This window comes from Pipra filicauda, unplaced genomic scaffold (assembly GCF_003945595.2).
Source record: "Pipra filicauda isolate LSUMZ 115617 unplaced genomic scaffold, ASM394559v2 scaffold81_size6448238_pilon, whole genome shotgun sequence".
Classification (NCBI taxonomy): domain Eukaryota; kingdom Metazoa; phylum Chordata; class Aves; order Passeriformes; family Pipridae; genus Pipra; species Pipra filicauda.
Window position 1 is genome coordinate 5,901,445 of NW_024104998.1, and position 18,226 is coordinate 5,919,670.

An 18,226-nucleotide genomic window follows, 5' to 3' on the forward strand; every position below is an offset into this window, starting at 1 on the left:
ATGACTGTTTTCAGAGGTGCAAAGTACTCCTCCTTCATTCTGATTTTAATGAGAATTCTGTGCTCTCAGCATTGTGCAAAACAGACTACTTCAATTCATTGTCACAACTCAGTAGTTCTGGATTTCTAATATTGTGCCTTTAAGTTATAGTCAAAATGAAAAATTAAAGTCTAGTTTGCTTCTCTATTTTCAAATGATCAAAAACATTAAAAGTGGTAGACTTCACTTAGGAAGAGACAGAGAAAGAAGGCTGAATACCACAGACTGACTTCAGACAAGAGGATAAATAGAGAAAAAACATTCTAAAAAACATAATCACTGTCATATCAAAACTTCTGTAATATTCTCTGAAATTAATATAAAATTCACGTATATTTCAAAAGCACTAAACCCAAGGGAATAACTCACTGAATAGGGAAGTTATTCACACCAGCTTTAGTGTATGTCTTCTCAGTTGGTCAGGCTTGTGAGTTAAAATAGTTTGGCTGGTTTAACAAACATTGATTGTATTTACCCGTTCACTCAAAAAGCTAATAACACAATTTTAAAACTCATGGATTTTCTCTCTATATATTTTACACTCATGTACACACAGGTATAGCAATTAATATATAAGAATATTTTTCCAGAAATGGAAACAAGAGAAGTTGCCTCTGCAATATGAGTAGTTCTTAGAGACACCTGTTGGCCTTGTCAATAGGCTGTATATCACTTTGTGGGTAGGTATTTGTAAGCACCAGCCTTCGGCATTCCAAAATTGAATTTATATTCTGAAAAAGCAGAGATTTGTCTTTCTATGTTCAGTAAAAGGGTCTCTTCTTTTACTTTTATTTTTTTATTATTATTTTCCTTATTGTTCCACTGAACACCATACTCCAGATTTTATGCATTCTAAAATAACTGTGAGAATTATATGTTCAGTTAACATTTGTCACTAGTAGCTACAATCCTGTGGTTAGCATGAAATAACCACCTGTGTTTTGATAGCCACTCCTCTGTCATTACAGATAGGCAGGTGCAAGGTTGCAGAAAGCACAAGCCTGGAAGTGTAAACTAATTAATTCTTTCCTGCTTTTATTAACAGTTCAAGTGGACTCTATAGCTCAAGAGCTCAGGTAAGAACTCATGTTTATTTTTTCAGTTTTATGTTCTGATTATATTGATAAATTCATACCACTGGTATTGCTATAAAATGAAGAATCCAGCAAATGATGTATTAAGTAAAGATTTAGCACAGACCTGAAAAAGGGTACTTGATGCAGATACACTTTTTAGATATACTAAAAATTAAAGCAAAATGTTAGAGATAACTATACAAGCATTATCAAAAGTAACTGGAAGTGGGCAGAATTCAGGTATGCTGTCTTTACCTTCAGCCTGTATCAAGGATACAACAAAAGAGTTTCTGGTCGATCTTCAGATCTTTAGTCTTCTTTTTCCTGTAATATGTATAATAGTATCTCAATATCTGAATATTCTAAGAGATGCTAACACATTTTGCCAAATGGCTTTTAAAAAAATGAGCTGTAAACTACTGTAAATTCTACATGCATTAATGGCTCATTCTTCCTTAAGTTTTTGTTGAGGTTTCGTAGTGTTTGCAAGTAGCAGATTTGCAAATTTGCATAATGTATTGTAGTACATTCCAAACCGTAAACTACACAAGGATATTCCAGATCACAAATATTCTAATAAAATTTCAACATTACTAACTTAATCTACCAATGTGTACCTCAAATCCTAACAACTGATCCTAGAATTTAGAACAAACTCGGGAAAGACTGACAGATTATTCAGTAACAAATCTCCAAGAAAACAAGTATTTACAGGTAGCTGCAAATTCCTAGAGTTATTAATCAAAATTAAAATTCACTACAGCTGCAATATAAATACTGAAAATTTTTTTGCAGAAAGTTCTTCAGAGTTTTTTTTTAAAATTAACTTATTTTCCCTACACTCACTTTTCATCACATGCTACTGAGCTGCTTGTTTAATCACAGCACGCATCCAAAATATGTCCTTGTGGGTTCATCCATCTAGGGAACAGAAACATCATCATGTGATTTATTTGATCAACCAAAATGCCACTACCTCTTAAGATAGGACATGAAATATTTACAGGAAGTTATTTTGCAGTCAAGACACACAATATTTTAAGGTTTTGTTTTATAATAAAACTGAGGAAATTATAAGCTTCTTATAGATATTCCATGAACAGAAGTGTAGGCTAACTTTTTGGATAAATTATTCATGGTGAGTCACTCATTCAGCTCTACTCTGAATCTCATTTTTCTGTATGGCTTCAGTTTCCTGAGATTTAGTGCTTCTCCTTTTTCCTCTCTGCATCCCTAATTTATACACCAGAAGGATGTATTAATCCGAAGAGGCAGTCGTCCAAAAATGAGGATGGTCCATGTGTTCCTAAGAGAAAAATGTTTGAAAAATAGAGGATGTACAAGTTTCTGCAACATCAGGGAAGCTGTAATTTATGTATTATCAATTGCTACAGCTTTTCCCAAGCAACTTTGTTTTTCCCTGTGAAACACATGCTGTCTTAGCAATTCCTGTGTAAGAGATCACTCTGTCAGAGATGTGGACTACCTCCATAAGGAAACATAGATTGGTTTAAGATAGTGAACTAAACAGCATATAAAGGCGTTGTCCAGTCCTTAACTTGGTATTTCTAATTTCTACAGTACCAAATTCCTCATGGGGTATCGCTGCAGTCAAGGGATTTTACTGGCATACCAGTCAGGTGATCAACTTCTATGAATCTATTTGTCTATGAAAAAGGAGAGGGAGAGAGGCGGGGGCTGCCTTTTGGAAACATAGCTGATGGACTGCATTCCTATTAGTCATATCCATACTAGTGTGGAAAAACCATTAAACATTCCTCAAGAATTAAAGAGTGAAATAGTCTGTTATGTTCCCTGGATACAGATATTGAAACCACTGTGTTTTCTGACCAAGGTTCTAAATGCTGTGTTGGCTGAGAAATTTAAATCCATGCTTAATTAATTTCCCCTTTTCCCCTGGCTTATCCTATCTGACAAAGCACTTTTGCACTCCTTATTGAGTTTCTGTTACGAAGTGCCTTGGGATACTTCTACATAAAAGGCACTACATAAGCTTACATGCTCATATTGTATTATTATTAATTTCATAACATTGATTGGTTCTAGAGCATTTGTTAGCCTTTTCTTATTCTGTAACTTATGTTTCACAAAAGTGGAGAATGAAATAAAAAGCAAAACAAAGAGTTTCAATCACTGATTAAATTCAATAATGCATGAAAATTTCTCTCTTCTAAATTTCAGGCATTGAAATCTTGCTTAATGGAATTAAATGCCAAAAAAGTCTCTTGGTTTCAAGAAAGCCAAGATTTCACCAAGAAAACTGGCTAATGTTGTTGTTGTCATCCATCTTCTCCTGAGAAATAGGACCACCTTTCTGCATAAAAAGTATATTTTTAGAAAAACATTACCTTAAGGGACAATCTGGGTTTTGGGGTTTGGGTTTGTTTGTTTGTTTGTTTTTTCCGCTTAATAAAATAACTAAAAATTTTCTTGCACTGCAGTGCAAGAAGGAGGACAGTACTTTTCTTCCAGATACTGACCACTTATACACAACTATTTATGTGTCATAGTTGCACTGATTTCATCTAATTATATGTCTTAAGGAATCCCAGCTTTCAATATTCTAGAAATAATTTTTTCATACATGAATACTGCTAACACTGCTGTGTTATTTGTTCAGATTTATTAGGGTTATTTTACTGTATCTACTGCATACCCTGTAATGTTGAAGCATAATATGCTAAATGTCCTTCAAAACAGAACTCTTTCTTCTTGAAGTCTTAGTTATTTACTTATTAAGAACATGGTTCTATTTTTTATTTAGGAAAGTAGTGCTGTGGTGATTTCATTGGTAGTTAAACTACATTAAGCAAAGATGAGCCTTTTTATCACAAGCTAAACATAGCAAACAACAATATGTGGTAGAAGCGAGTGCTGGAGCCAGGAGATCTCTGTCCCATACATTCAAGTTTGAAGCTGACACCTTTTGGGCATAGAAGCTCCATTGTATCCATCTTCTGCAAGAAGCAGAATGAAGAGGTCTTCTCTTAGATGATTTAGTCATGGACCACTGAAAGGACCAGGACCTTCAGCTGTGTTCAGGATTAGAATGGAAACTAAAGGAAAGTGAAGAATATTGGAGTGATGTATTCTCATTACTGTGTTTTATTTAACAGATGGGATACAGTACAATGAACCATCTGTAGGTTATGAAGTGGCATCTGGGTCAGACCAAGGAAGAGCAAACTGGATTGATCCAAGCACAGCATTGCAAAAGCATAGATTGGTTTGGCTAAGTCCATATCTGAATAGAAAGGGTATCGTTTCTGAGTTAGATACAGGTGAAAACAAGTGTTTCTGGCTTCTGTCACTAATGATTAATGAAGACTTCACAAGATACTGGTGTTTCAATTTGTGGAGAGTAGCCCTGCTCTTTAGTGGGAATAGTTGCACATCCCCTTACTCTCTGAAGCGTTTCATCACTTCTTCAAAAGTAAGGACAGTCACTTTTTTTATCTAGAACTATTGTTCCAGGTGGTGTGAGAGATTTTAGGTATTCAGAGAAGAACTGTTCGGTGTGAGTGTATAGAGTTATGAGTATCTGCTTTAGCAGAGAGGGAAGTAATAGAGCAGAGCTGTCTGGATGTCTCCTTGTTAGAAGGAGTAACTGAATACTTCACCCTTTCCTTGCTGTCTATTGATTAGGAAGATGAGAAGTCAGCAAAGCTACCCTGCAAGCAAAGGTACTGAAGCATTTCAGAAGGTCTGTGTTACTAAAATGTATTCCTTAACTTTATCCGTAATGTTTTAAGAGCTATGTCAATATAAGTGACAGTATACAAGTATGACAGCCTACCAAAAGCATTTTTCTAAGTGAAGTGGTTATTCCTTACTCTACAGTGTTGAATATTTTGCTGTTTTTCTTTAAGAACTAGTAAATTATATGGTTGCAATTATATCTGAACTCTGTTTCAGACAGTAGTGGAAGGGAGGTAGAGAGTTTGGTAGATAGAAGATAATTTGGCCACTCAGGAAAAGTTCATGGCATGAAAGAATGTGCATGCCTAGCTGCATTTAGAAAGGAATGATTCATTGTTAACTCTTTTTCTGAGCTTCATAAAGCAAGCAGATTTTTAAGTACTTGTATGAAAAGGAAGCAGTAGCATGGCAGATGACTGGAGAAGGAGGTGAAAGTGATACTTAGATGATAGAAGAAGTGGGCACATGAAACAAAATCACATGAAAAGACTCAAAGATATTCCTCAGTAAGAGCTGAGATTATGGTTGATTTCTGTAGCTATCAACTTCATAGTACTCTTCATAGAACTGCCTAGAAGAGAGACAGAGACTGAAAGAGCTGTTCCTAACCCGTACCTGGAAAAACTGTCAGGTTTGTCCTTTGGTCTTGGCTTCTGTTTCCATGGGAGTTGGTCATAGACTGATTTTCTGAAAACTGCTGTGGTAAAGCACATTTGTCATAATCCTGAAAAAGCACATTTGGAATAGAAACTGAGGTGGACTCTTGCATTTCCTGTTATCTCATCTGTCTCCCACTGGCAGAGAATGTGGGACCCTCCCAGTTCTTAATGTGCTTTGCTGAAACAAGTTGTGTCTCTGAACTCAAATAGACTTAGTAGTAAATGTTAAATGAAGATGGTCAATATTTATAGCTACTGCCAGACATGTTTGAGCTTCACAAAAAAATAATTTTTTTTTTTTGCAATTGAAGATTTAGTGTTGATGGCATACGCTCCCATCTCTCCTCCTCGGTGTTCCCCACGATGGTAACTGGCCGGGGCAGAGTTGTGCCACTTTGGCATTTAAATACTTCTCCATGACACGTTAGATTAGGCATTTCACCTGAGTCAAAGATCTGTATCATGCTGTTTCTACTGAAAATTGATCTTCAATTAAACAATGGGCATTAATCTTAAGAGTACCTATTCTCAAGGTCTCTTAAAAGGATGAGTTAAGAGTATCTACTGCTTGCTCTTTAGCTTGGAAAAGGAACTTCCTCCCTTCCCTAGCCATTGTGGAAATGGAAATGGTTATGGGGCTTTGAAAATATTAACCCATGCCTCTTACTTCATGGTTTCTGGTATAAGCAAGTCTGTCATATTGTCATGAATCACACTTTCTTAAATTCCCATTAAATCTTGTTCATTTACTATTCTTTTCTGACAATGCTGTTAAGTTTCTGAGAAACTTTTTCTAGTGTGCTAGTCATTATTACTTTCCTCAAAGAATCTGCTAAAATCTATGTTTTTTGCTAAGGAAAAGTGATTTTGTAGTTGATGTTCAATAAAAAACATTGAACATTCAAGCATAAGCAAACACTGAACAATCACTATGCCTTTCTTTGAATGTAAGGTAACAAGAACCTCCACACTGTTTCAAGAAATGGTAACATATATTTTGGATGACCACAAATAACGGCTTTTAACATTTTGCAGGTTACCCTGAGGTTGACAGGGTATTTTCCTGTGTTTTAAAGTAGAACAAGCCACAGTATTATTTGACTTAAGTATTTAGTGAACTGTTCTGAATAACCACTAAGATGTTTGAAATAAGAACTGTATGTCATAATCCTTCTGAGACAACTGAGGTTGGAGTTGTTAATTATGATGCATAATTTGCTTGTTTCCTGTACATGTTCAGACCTTTTGATCTATGTACTATGACCTCTGCCTTTTCTTCCTGGATTTATTTTGAACATTTAAAGGTTGTGTTTCGTGTACAGATTTCCTAGTTTAGCTTTAGAGGATACTTTATGTGCATTTGCTTAATAGGTGACTTTTATACCTCTATTCAACAAGTGCATTAGATACATTTCTAGCATATCGTAGGCCTCTTTTGATGTTCATTTCTAGCAACCACCAGCGGTCTCAGTGTCTCTTTTCTCTTTGCTATTACATTTGATTGTGGTTTTACATTTTTTCTACTTAAAGACTCCATTTAATATTAAAAAAAATTATTATTATTTCATTTCAATATATGTTTTTCTGTAAGAATTCTATACTATATGTCAAATCCACATCACTCTATTGTGGCTGCCAGACCGACAGATATTTATTTTCAGTTTCTTTCTATCTGAGAGCTTGTTGCAACCTAGAATATTCCTTGCCTTGAACTAAAATTTTTATGTTATTTAATATATTACAGGAGTCTAGTCTTCCCCATCACAACTTCTGTGTTTATCAGCACTCAGTAAATATTATCCTCCCAACCCTACACAGAAGTTTAGAGTTGCATATGCCCTCATGCCTTCTGCTGCATGACAGAATGCATCAGAACATTATAGCCCCAAATGGTTGCTTCCTCTTATGGCAGACCTTTTCTCTGTAGATGACCGCAAGCCATATAGAGATGGAAACGCCAACCAGTAACTTCTGCCTCATATATATCAATCATGAGTTAAATATTATGGCTGGCTGAATTGCTGCATCTGACTGATGTTAAGGGCGGATTCAGCCAAGCAAAAGCAAGCTGAAACAGACTGTGTACAGCCTGGAGATAGCAAAGAAAGGAAAAGAATGTAGCCATGGGACCCCCTGCTACATTAAAGGGAGGTACTGCTTCCTGACAATGGACTGTTTACAGTCCTATTGTCTGTTGTCAAAAAAGCCCCACAAAGCTTATCTTCTTTATGTCTTCTTTAACCAGACTGTAGTTACCAATATGCTTTTTATTTAAGCAGTTACTGGCGTTAGCAGGCTGACCACTCATGTGCAAGGCTTTCTGGATGCAAAGGTTGTGTGGATGATCTGTAGATTTGCCTAGAAACTTAATCCATTCTAAGCCAAATTCTTGGCTTGGGTCCCACTGGAATTTATTGACCTACTGAACCTGGACAGATTGAGTGAGTAAATGAAAAAGAGGCTAGGGAGGCTGGATTTGGCCCAGATCTTAAGCATTCATTCATATTAGTGAGTTTAAGAACTTGAGCTTCACACAATAAAAGGTAAGCTTCCTCTAAACTGACTCTTGTTAAAAATAACTTACCTGATAGAAAAGGGTCCAACTATGCAATTTTAACCGTGTAGAGTTCTTAATTTATGAGCTATATAATGACACTGGGAAGAAGTCATCCTCTTCATTAACATAGTATTTCAATTGGAGGGTTTATATGCATTATTTTTTATGTGATCTGGATATCCTTATGATCCTACAAGTTTGTAAACTGAAAACAAGAAAATCAGAGAAGTTGAATCTCTGCTGTCCTCCTCTCAGTTGTCTTTCCTTTAGGGAGAATCCTGTTAAAAATAGTAACCTAGAGTTTTTTAAAAAAATAATAAAATATGCTTAAAAAAAAAAAAGCCATTTCATGACCTATTGCAGCCTGAAATTTTTGTCCTGGACCCTCAGGTATCACAGAGACATGAGCTTGAGGCATGGTATATTTCACCATAACTGCATGCCTTTTCCTATATTATTGCTGACTTACCATTGCTCCACTCTTTTTACGTGCTTCTTTGCATTTGTTCAATCATTTCACAGTCCAGTTGTTCTTTTTGGTCAGGTGGCCTATAACATTTAGTTTAGTGTCTGAAACACCTCCAAGCTCAGTACATAATGATTCAACACCATTACCCATTTCTCTCCAGTCTCTTCTTACGGGGTCTAATAAATCCTCTTTCACAAACAAGGCTATGACAGATCCTTTCTTATATGTCTTTTTCAAAGAAAATAAATCTTTTAATATCTTGCTTCAACCAGTTTTCAGGTATGTTATATTTTCTCCACATTATTATCTGTCCAATTCTGTTCCTTTTTTCCTAGATAAACCTTTCATTTTTGATTATAGAAGGCGATTTAATACCCTCAAGTTACTAATCTTATTTTGCTCTATATTAGTGTTCATAAATATGAATTTCCCTTTTATATTTTTCCCATCTCTACCTCATATGCATTCCTTTCTTCTTGGTCCAGCACTGGACTGAACTTCTCAAAACTCTGGCATTTTAGCAAACAGAGCATTGCCTGTGTATGGCAGTAAACTTCTCTAGTTGGAGAAGGTCCTTTAACCGTAGAATGGTTCCTTCAGTGCACAGGAAAAGCCTCTGTCCCTTTCACAGATACAACTTGGAAGCCAAGTGTATGAGTTTGTTGTAAAGGGACATGAATTTTTTGTGTTGTGTGTGATGTCTAAAAATGAGAATCAGTCAGATTTTCTTTAATTATCTTTGAAGTAAGTCCTGATAGTTCCAAGCTTCATTACAGTCAATTCTCTGTGTCTAAATGAAGAGCAATTTTTTTTCAACACATTTATATTGCTTTAAGTTCTTACCACTTTAATCCTTCAAAATGGAAGGAAACTATTTTTACCTGATGAATTCTTTCACAAATGTATTTTTCAGGAATTCCCAGCTGGAGTTCTTATCCAGACTGTTTTTCACCTCCTAGTCTGAATCAGTGAAATAAAACACACTCAGTCATGGAGTCCAAATGTTATAAATTATCTAAAAGTACTGTGGCTTAGTTTACTTTATAACATAGAAAAAATCATTAATGTCAATAACTCTGGCCCCAGATTAGCAATCAGGACAAATACATTTTTAACTTCTTGTAAGGGAAAAGGACACAGTGGTCCTTTCCAGGACTAACCTCCAAAATTTAATTTGTAAAAACTCGTACCAGAGTTCTGTTAACAAATGTCCTTCTTTAATATTTTCACATAAAGCCATATGTTTTCATTTGCATAATTTTGAATGTATTTTAATAATTATAATTACTTAAAATAATTATGAAGAAAACTTTTTCTGATTTAACTCAGACTGACAACGAATTGTAGCTCAACCCTTGATTACAATTTTCTCAGTTGCAGTCTTACTCCTTGAAGTTCTTCAGCTAGTGTGTGTTGCCACCTATAACTTGCAAAGCAAGATTTTGCTTCTGGACATGCAATTTTCCCACACCTGACAAATCACGCATCTTACTTTTACTTTTCCTAAGTAGGTAAAATGGTGATTTCTTTTATCCCAGCATGTTCTACTATTCAGGGATAAATTCATGGACTTGTAAAACATCTGTAAGCATAGTTTCATATCCCATTGAGTAGCAGAATGTTTGGAAATGGTGAGTGCATTGCAGGATGGAACATCAGAATACAGCGCTGTCGAAATCCTAATGTATTAATTAACATATTAATCCATACTGCAGACAAGATAGAAAGTTTGCAAAGGATCCTTCTGAGATTGAGGGTAGCGGGGTACAGAATTGGGTTGAAGTCATTACAGCCTTTTCTTGAACTGCCATTCTCACTGATGAAAAGTATCTCATTGAGTATCTTTCTTTAAAAAAAAAAAAATGGATTGATCAAAAAAGTCCTTCTTTAGTACACCAGTAATTTTTTTTATGTGCTTTGTGAGAACTTGTTTAGTTCTGCATCCAGACCCTATATGGATTTTAGAATGGAATAGAGTAAACAGAAATACTGTTTAGCTGTCATTTTTTTCAAGGACGTAAACCTTGTAAATTTTATATTCTAGTATCCATGATCCTAAGTGGTGCCATTTACTTTCTTCCTTGTAGAAAACATTCTTTTCTCTCCACATATATATATATATAAAATCTATGACTAATTCATGTGTCTTAAAGTCACTTCTATCTAGTTTTCTGAATGTAAGATTTGGGTTTGTATACAGTTAGATTTTGTGAATTCTTTCATATTCAGTAAATAATTTCATGACATTGGAAAAATCATCTTAGTCCCTGGCAGCTGAAATGTTCTTGCAGACCTGACTAATGTTGTGAATTTTCAGTCTTTCCGTGGAGAGTTCAACTTCTAGCTATGATGAGACTGTTAATACCAACTTTCTGTCTGTTATCCCTTTTAGAGCAACTTGAGTGAGAACACGATCAGTCTCACTTTCACTGAGCTACAAAATTTACATACACTCTTCACAAATAATGAGAGTTCATTAAGAAAAGGGAACATAAATCTGACTGTTTTAACCTGAAGACAAGTCACAGTCATAGTTACACTCCACCTTCCTCCCCAACCTCTGTTGTCCACCCAAAGTTACTGTAATTATCAACATCCATTTGGGTTTCAATTGCAGTGATGAGACTGCCAACACTCTTTCTTTAGATTCTGACATTCCAGCTCATTTTTTTGAACCTCTGGCATTCATGGTTGATGTAAATTGTGTCATCAATGTAACTTAAACTGACACACAATCCATTTTAGGAGCAGATCATCCCCTTTCTGTATCCAGTGTTAGTAAATTCCCCTGATCATCAGTTTATGAGGAACTCAAGATTTTTCTGCGATGTTTGGTGATCAGACATTTTCACAGCTATAGTCTAAACCTTTGGAAGCCATTGTGTTAGAGAGTTAGCCATAAAAGAGTACTAAGATGGGGCGATGTTCAGAATTTCTGTTCCTCTTAGGTACCTCTGATTCAGTATCATATATCATATGATAAAATTCAGTATCATATAATCATATATTAAAATTCTTAGAATAAAGCCCAACCATGACAGACATTTTTAAGTTACTAGTTCATCTTAGAGTGGCAAGTGTCCCTGAATTTTCAAATGCCAACTCTTCCCTCCTGCAAGGAGAATGCAGTATTTGACTTCTACAGTGTCCTAGGGCATCTGAAAGTTTGTGAAAAAAACCTGATCAAGGTGAAAAGCGTCTGGTAATATCTTTAATCACAATATGATTAAGGAGTGGTAAAACTAACCTTCTCCTTGTAACTACTATAAAGTTAAATGCTTCTGCACATTAGAAGATGATGTCTCCTTTAATTGCAATTCAATTGTTAGGCAGTCAAAATGCAATTCAGGTTAAGAATTTAAAATTATTTTCTCCACAACTAAAATGTATCATGAATTATTCTCGCATGAAATCACATGAGGAGTGAGATTCTCAGATAGCATTAGACAATAAATGTAAGTGCCTTGATATTCAAAGGCATTCATTTTCTCTCTTGAATCTAAGGAGTGTACATGAGCTGCGGTGTGTTCAGGTTTTATTATTTTACATGGCATCTATTGCAAGCATTAGTAAACACCAGTTTTCAGGCTGAATATACCCCTGGTTTTACGCACTCTGGCAATTCTTTGCGTATCACTTAAATGAACCAATTACAAAAAAAAAAAAAAAGACAATTTTTAAGAAGATCTCTGTGTAGTTGGGACTGCTTAAAACCTCTCTTATTTCTGAGACGTTGCTTTGTTGCAAAGAGCCAATGCACAGTACTGCCTGCATACAACCAGTGTCTACAAGATACGATCTGAGAAGAAATAAAGGAAAGAGAAAGACCCAGTAAATTCCCCCCCAAAGAAGGATTTAGGTATGAAATATATACAAAAGGGTCATCATGGGTGGTTTTTTCTGCTAATGCATCTGGTCCTAAGTGTCTTAGATTTTAACTTATTGACTCACACTATGATAACTGACACAAGACTGGTTTTGGTAACTGAATCATTAACTGAAAGAAATAATTATAAAAAATTTTCTCATTGTAGATAGTATAAAAAATGATTTGTTATTCATGAAATTTAAGTACAGTTAGATTGGGGAAAAAAACCACAAAACATGTATTGGCTTTGGGCTCATAACAAAAAGAGCTTCTCCTGTTTTATGAGCCTCAGATTACCAAATAACCTTGACAGCTGAATCAGTGTTCCATGACAACAAGCAGGCCATTGATAAATAGCAACAAAACTATTAGACATTGAATTTAAGAGATGAGTAATAGAGAAGCTAAATTATAGGTTTACCATTTGACAAACTACAGCTTGACAAATCTGTGATACCCTACATGTGTGTCTATGTATGAATGCACATAAGAAAAAGAGAAATAGAAACTTTTAAAGGCAAAGGTGAAATTTGCATGACATGAATGTAACAGAGGCATAAATATATTCTTTTCATAGTACGTAAATTCCCATTGTCCATTATCAAATCTTTAACAAATCATGTGTAAGTACTTGAAAAAGCTACCACTTGAGAAGTTTTTTTTTCTGGTTTTACTTTCATTTTTAATTTTAAGCACTGTAAGAAGGTAGAAAAGGAGAGGAATTAAACTGGCTTTTGCAAACTAATAGATTCCAGTTAAAGCTCAAAACCAGCAGTTAAAAAGCCACAAGCAAAAAACAAGAGCTGAAAAATCTCTTCCTGGAGTAAGGAGAGCAATTTGAACTTCCTAGGAAACAAGTGACAACTGTATTTTGTCATCTCCCTGTAACTGGAGTGGAAGGTGTCAGGAATAATTTTTACTAGAATTTGAATTTCATATATTCACTTCTTTTAAAATGATGGAAACTATAGAGGAGATCTGGATGAGAGGCCATGCATGTACAGAAAAAGATACAATAAGGACAAGTTAATGCAGCTCTTGATTTACTGCTGTAAACTGTGGTGGTTACAGCCTGGTGGGATTCTTGTGCTCACATTTCCCAGAACAGATCTGCAGGTGGCAGGTGGCAGCAGTGCTCCCACACTGGTCTTGATCGTGGTCTGCTGACATCTGAGTTTGACTATCTTTTCCAGTTGTGGTGAAAAAACCACGTGTTTAATAACTGTCATGCCAGTCCACAGGGTGGGGCTTGTAACAGTATGTTACCAGAAAAAGATTGTACTCAGTGAGAAAGAATATTACAATGAGTTTACCAGATTACCACGTTTTCTCTTAACTTGACTGGGTTAGTCAAGTCTTGACAATTGGCAGACAAATTACAGGATAAAGAACTCCAGGAAGTTCTGTGACCTGGATTTCACAGGATGGCATACTACATGATCTAACTGGATCTTCTTTTCCAAAAATCTATTGATTATGCTCATGTAAGAAACAGCTGTAGATTTGTCAAAGCGGAATTAAACACTGGAAACTCATCATGTCCTAAAAAAGCTCACAGTATCTACTGGAGGGAAACTTGGAACTTGGCAAACAAATAAGAAAGATCAAAAGCAAACCTAGGGAAGGTTTTGGTTGATAAAAACAATTGTGCATGAAAGGTTTTCAAACTTTTGCAATTTATTTAATTTTCCTGGAACAACGTGGCTGGTTTAGAAAAAAAATATGCATATTTTTCCACACTACATCCATCTCTGATATCTCTTATATGGGCATTATTTCCAGTGAGATATTGATACCACTGTGATTCTGATTTTTAATATGATATTCATGTTAATGTCTATTCATAAACAGAGAAATAACATAGAAACTATCTTACATTCAACTACAGCATGTGTTTAGCATCCAGTATTCCTGATACCCATAGCATTTTAACTTTCAGAAGATCAAGCATATCCAGTGTTTGAGATGTGTATGGTGGAATTTTAACAGTCCCCCAAAAATGCAGATTTTTGTATTTCCATATCCTTTATGTTTGCAATGATGGATGCCAAAAAGATGCTTAGCCAAATTTTTTTTTTTTAACAAAAAGCTGAAGTTAGCCTTACGCTTTCATCCAAAACAATCAGAACCTGAGCCACTTTAGTGCATATAAGATACCTTATAAGGATTAATTTATGCTGTTGAGCTTGTAATATGTGTAACCAATAGGAGTTCTCTTCATACATGGCGCTTTTTTTTTTTTTTTTTGCAAATCTTGCAGCTAAGTCAGTGAGCCAAATGCAAAATCCAACACCTAAGGGCATTGTGTAGATTTGTAATGCACCCTGGGGGTACATAAGGTCGAGAAACCATTGAGTGGATTACACAGATCCCTATGTGTAGTTTTTTCATCTCTGACAGATATAATATGAGCACTATTATTCATACTACATAAATTTCCTAGTATACTGTGTGTGAGAGAAAAATTAAATCATGCCAAATCACTTCCATGAAAAATTGTTAAGAAAAGCGGGTTGAAGGTTCAGGCCTCTTTAGTGATGCGTTATATGTTGTAACATCTCTATGCCATACAGATCAACTGCATGAAGACAAAGGCTTGGCTAAATATCTGTAGAAACAAATTAACATGCAGATCAAGATGTGGGTCTATTAGGAGATTAAAGAAGTATCCTAAACCTGCTAAAAGTCTTCCTCTTTAAAATCCTGCCATTTCTTCTTATGTCAGTGATCTGAAAGTTAGGCACCTGGACTGAGTAAGACCTTTCCCAGGGAATGGCTTCCCCTCTTTATCATATTGATCTAATTTTAAGTGAGGTGAGTATCCTTTTGTAGGAACCTTTTCCAAGAGCCTATACAGAGTAGAGCTGAATAGAGCTTAAACCAGGCATTTATGACTGGAATTAATGAAATGAAACCAATGCTTAGGACTAGAATTGAGAGAGGGTCCTGTCTTGCAAAATGTTATCAAGGTACAGTGTGTTTCACACAGGTTTTATGCTGTTGAACTCTAAGTGTCTGATTGGATATCCATGTTGATATAAAAGAAAAGAACCCAAAGGCTCAAGATGTTGTAGTATTACCACAACTGGTGGTATAATTTTCCCCTTAAGTGTTTTTCAGGACTATCAACCCAGACTGCAATTTTGTTCATCCTTGCTCTAAGGCTGTTGGGTTATGGTTTCCTTTGGTTTTGTCTTCTGCCTCATTCCCCTACCTCCAAACAGACTTTAGCAGCAGTGAAAAGACTGTGCCCTGAATTTTCAGTACATGAGCTAAAATTAAATATTCACTAGATAAAACTTGCTGAAACTGCAAGTGAACTAATATTTTCTCAGTCCTCACTTTTTTACTTAGAACTAAAGTAAAGGGTGGTGTTACTTTTTAAACAATTTACCCCTCACTTCTCCCATTTTTTTTCTCTATTGTTGGCAATTGGTAATTGCAGTGCCTACAAATGCTCCATGGCTAAGAAGAGAAAAGCCGAAGACCAGATATCAGGCGTTCCTGTCAACAAAAGGAAGTCCCTGCTAATGAAACCCCGCCACTACAGCCCCAGCTTGGATTGCAAAGAAGAAAATGAAGACAGGACAGAGTTACAGGAAGAGATCAGTGTCGTTAAAAGCAGCTCAACTCAAGGTAGTTGCTTGAACTCCACTTAAACTTGAATTCCACAGGAAGGGATAAGAAACAGTATTTTCAGACAGGATGCAGGACGTGTTTGACTTCTAAGAGGGTTGGAATGGTACCTTTCTGTCCAGTTTTAACCATCATACTTCCATTTATTTTGTACAATAACTTCTCCTGGGGTCTAGTAAATGCTTTGTAGGTCACACAGAGAGACAACTACTGCAGCAGGTCAGATATGGAGCAGCACCTGCTTCTCCACTATCTCTGTCAAAGAACAAGCTTAAGCCCACGATTGAGAAAAACACATTTATGAAGAGCAGATTTTCACTGGAATATATAGAACTCTGAGGAAGAAAAAAAAATAAAAAATGCTTCGCAAAATATTGTTGACTTTAACATTTAGCAAAGCAATTTCATCTGTGTGACTACTGTGTGTGTTCTGTTTAACACGATTATTAGACTCAGCACTTTTATACTTGTTATTCCAACTCTGCTAAGCCAAACAAATCCAACAATTTATAGAAACTTCTACAATGTGCATGCTAGAAAATATAGATGGGGAAGGAGAGACAGAAAGATATAGCTACAGTATGCTTTTGTTACTCTTCCTTTCTAATATATTTTTCATATATTTGAGTTGAACAAAAAAAAATAAAAATATAAAAAAATATAAAAATTGGTTTCACATATTTGTTTAAGAATATTCTGCCAAATAGTTAATTAGAAAAGTGAGAAGATATCAGTGGAAGATATCAGAATAGGACCTTAGGAGTCGTCTATAGACAGCAAATGTCAAGATAAAAGCAATGTGATCTGGCACTGGGAAATAAGTAATCATAGATAACATGTAAACATATGAAGAATAAACTTAAATGCCACTCAGTTGTTGATTGCTAGGGGAGTTTAAAGGTATTTTATTTTCCCCTCAGATTCTTCTTACCAAATATTTCTGAAGGACAAGGTGGTAGATAATCTCATCTAGGGTCTCTTCCCCACAAAAGTTTAGACCAAATAGTCTTTCAAGGTCCCTTCCAATCTGGGCTGTTCTATGATTCTAAGATAAACTGAGATTAGTAGTTTATGTATTTATCCATTCTAAATTGAATTTCCTTAAAACAAAACAACTCTCCCCAAATTTTCTATATATGAAAAGAGGAAGAATGTCTTTCAGATTAAAGAGTCAAATCCTGATTCTACCAAAATCACTGGAAGTCTTTGTGGCACTTCTATACAGCAAAGTTTTCAGTCAGCTGTCACTTGTAAATCTTCTAGGAGTTTCTTCCAAAAATCACTGCGAAAGCCCACACTGTAAAGCCCATCTTCAAAGAGAACATTAATTAGCAAGGTGATGCACAATGTCTCCCTCTATTGGGTGACGTTGCAAAGGAAAATTCATCAAGAAAAAGGTTTCAAGGCTCTCAGTGCCTCTTCAGCCTTCAAGGAGTATTTCTATCTCTTGACACCAGAAGGGAATCTGTTGGAGTAAGACTTGGTACGTTTGGAGGGGAGGATTGTTGTTTGTTTGGAATTTTCTTTTTTAGATATATGAATTTTAGCAAATTTTAATTGTATTGATTCAGCCTGGTTCCTGACTATCCAGAGTTGCCCTCAGTAATATGTTTTTCTTTCCCTTTGTCTGCCCTCTGCACAGCTTGAAGAACTCAATGAAGGGAAAGTACTATGATGGGTGTAAAGATAGACTCTGTGCCATATACAGATGAACCTAAGTTACTTAACTGATTTTTTTCAAAAAAAGGGCAAGTGTTAGGCCAGATCCATTGATATAAATGTAGAGGAACTCTATTTGCACCATGCCCTTCAGACAAAACAAAAAAATCCATTTTATTTCAAAAAGATTTATTTGATACCAATATGATATCTCCCAACTGTTTCTGTAAATGATAATACAACCTACTCCCTTTTGCATTAATTTTGCCAACTACAAAACAAATTTCAGCTAAAGCATACAGTTGGTCTGGCCATGTAGGCTAATTTGTAAACTCTTAGTTTAACAATATTGTTCATTTTATTGTGAACTCATGATTCTTGTCTGTTGATTAGTTAATGCTTCAGTTCATGGATTGATGCAACTGTAAACTAAACTGAGTTTTGATTATTTTTAAAGTAAATTTACAGCCTGTAGATGTAAAAAGCAAAGCTGAGACAGCTGAACCATTAAGACTGATTCAACAACAGATTTTTAAACACAGT

The 18,226-nt window shown here is 35.5% G+C and overlaps 1 protein-coding gene across 7 annotated transcripts in view; it reads left to right on the top strand.

Annotated features, from left to right (window-relative positions):
* ST18 (ST18 C2H2C-type zinc finger transcription factor) overlaps window positions 1-18,226 on the top strand; it is a 232,199-nt gene that overhangs the window by 165,889 nt on the left and 48,084 nt on the right. For all 7 annotated transcript variants that reach the window (XM_039390422.1, XM_027728145.2, XM_027728148.2 and 4 more), the window contains 2 exons: window positions 1,085-1,115; window positions 15,834-16,024. In XM_039390422.1, coding sequence (XP_039246356.1) covers window positions 1,085-1,115; window positions 15,834-16,024 — 222 coding nt within the window. The remainder of the gene's footprint in view (window positions 1-1,084; window positions 1,116-15,833; window positions 16,025-18,226) is intronic.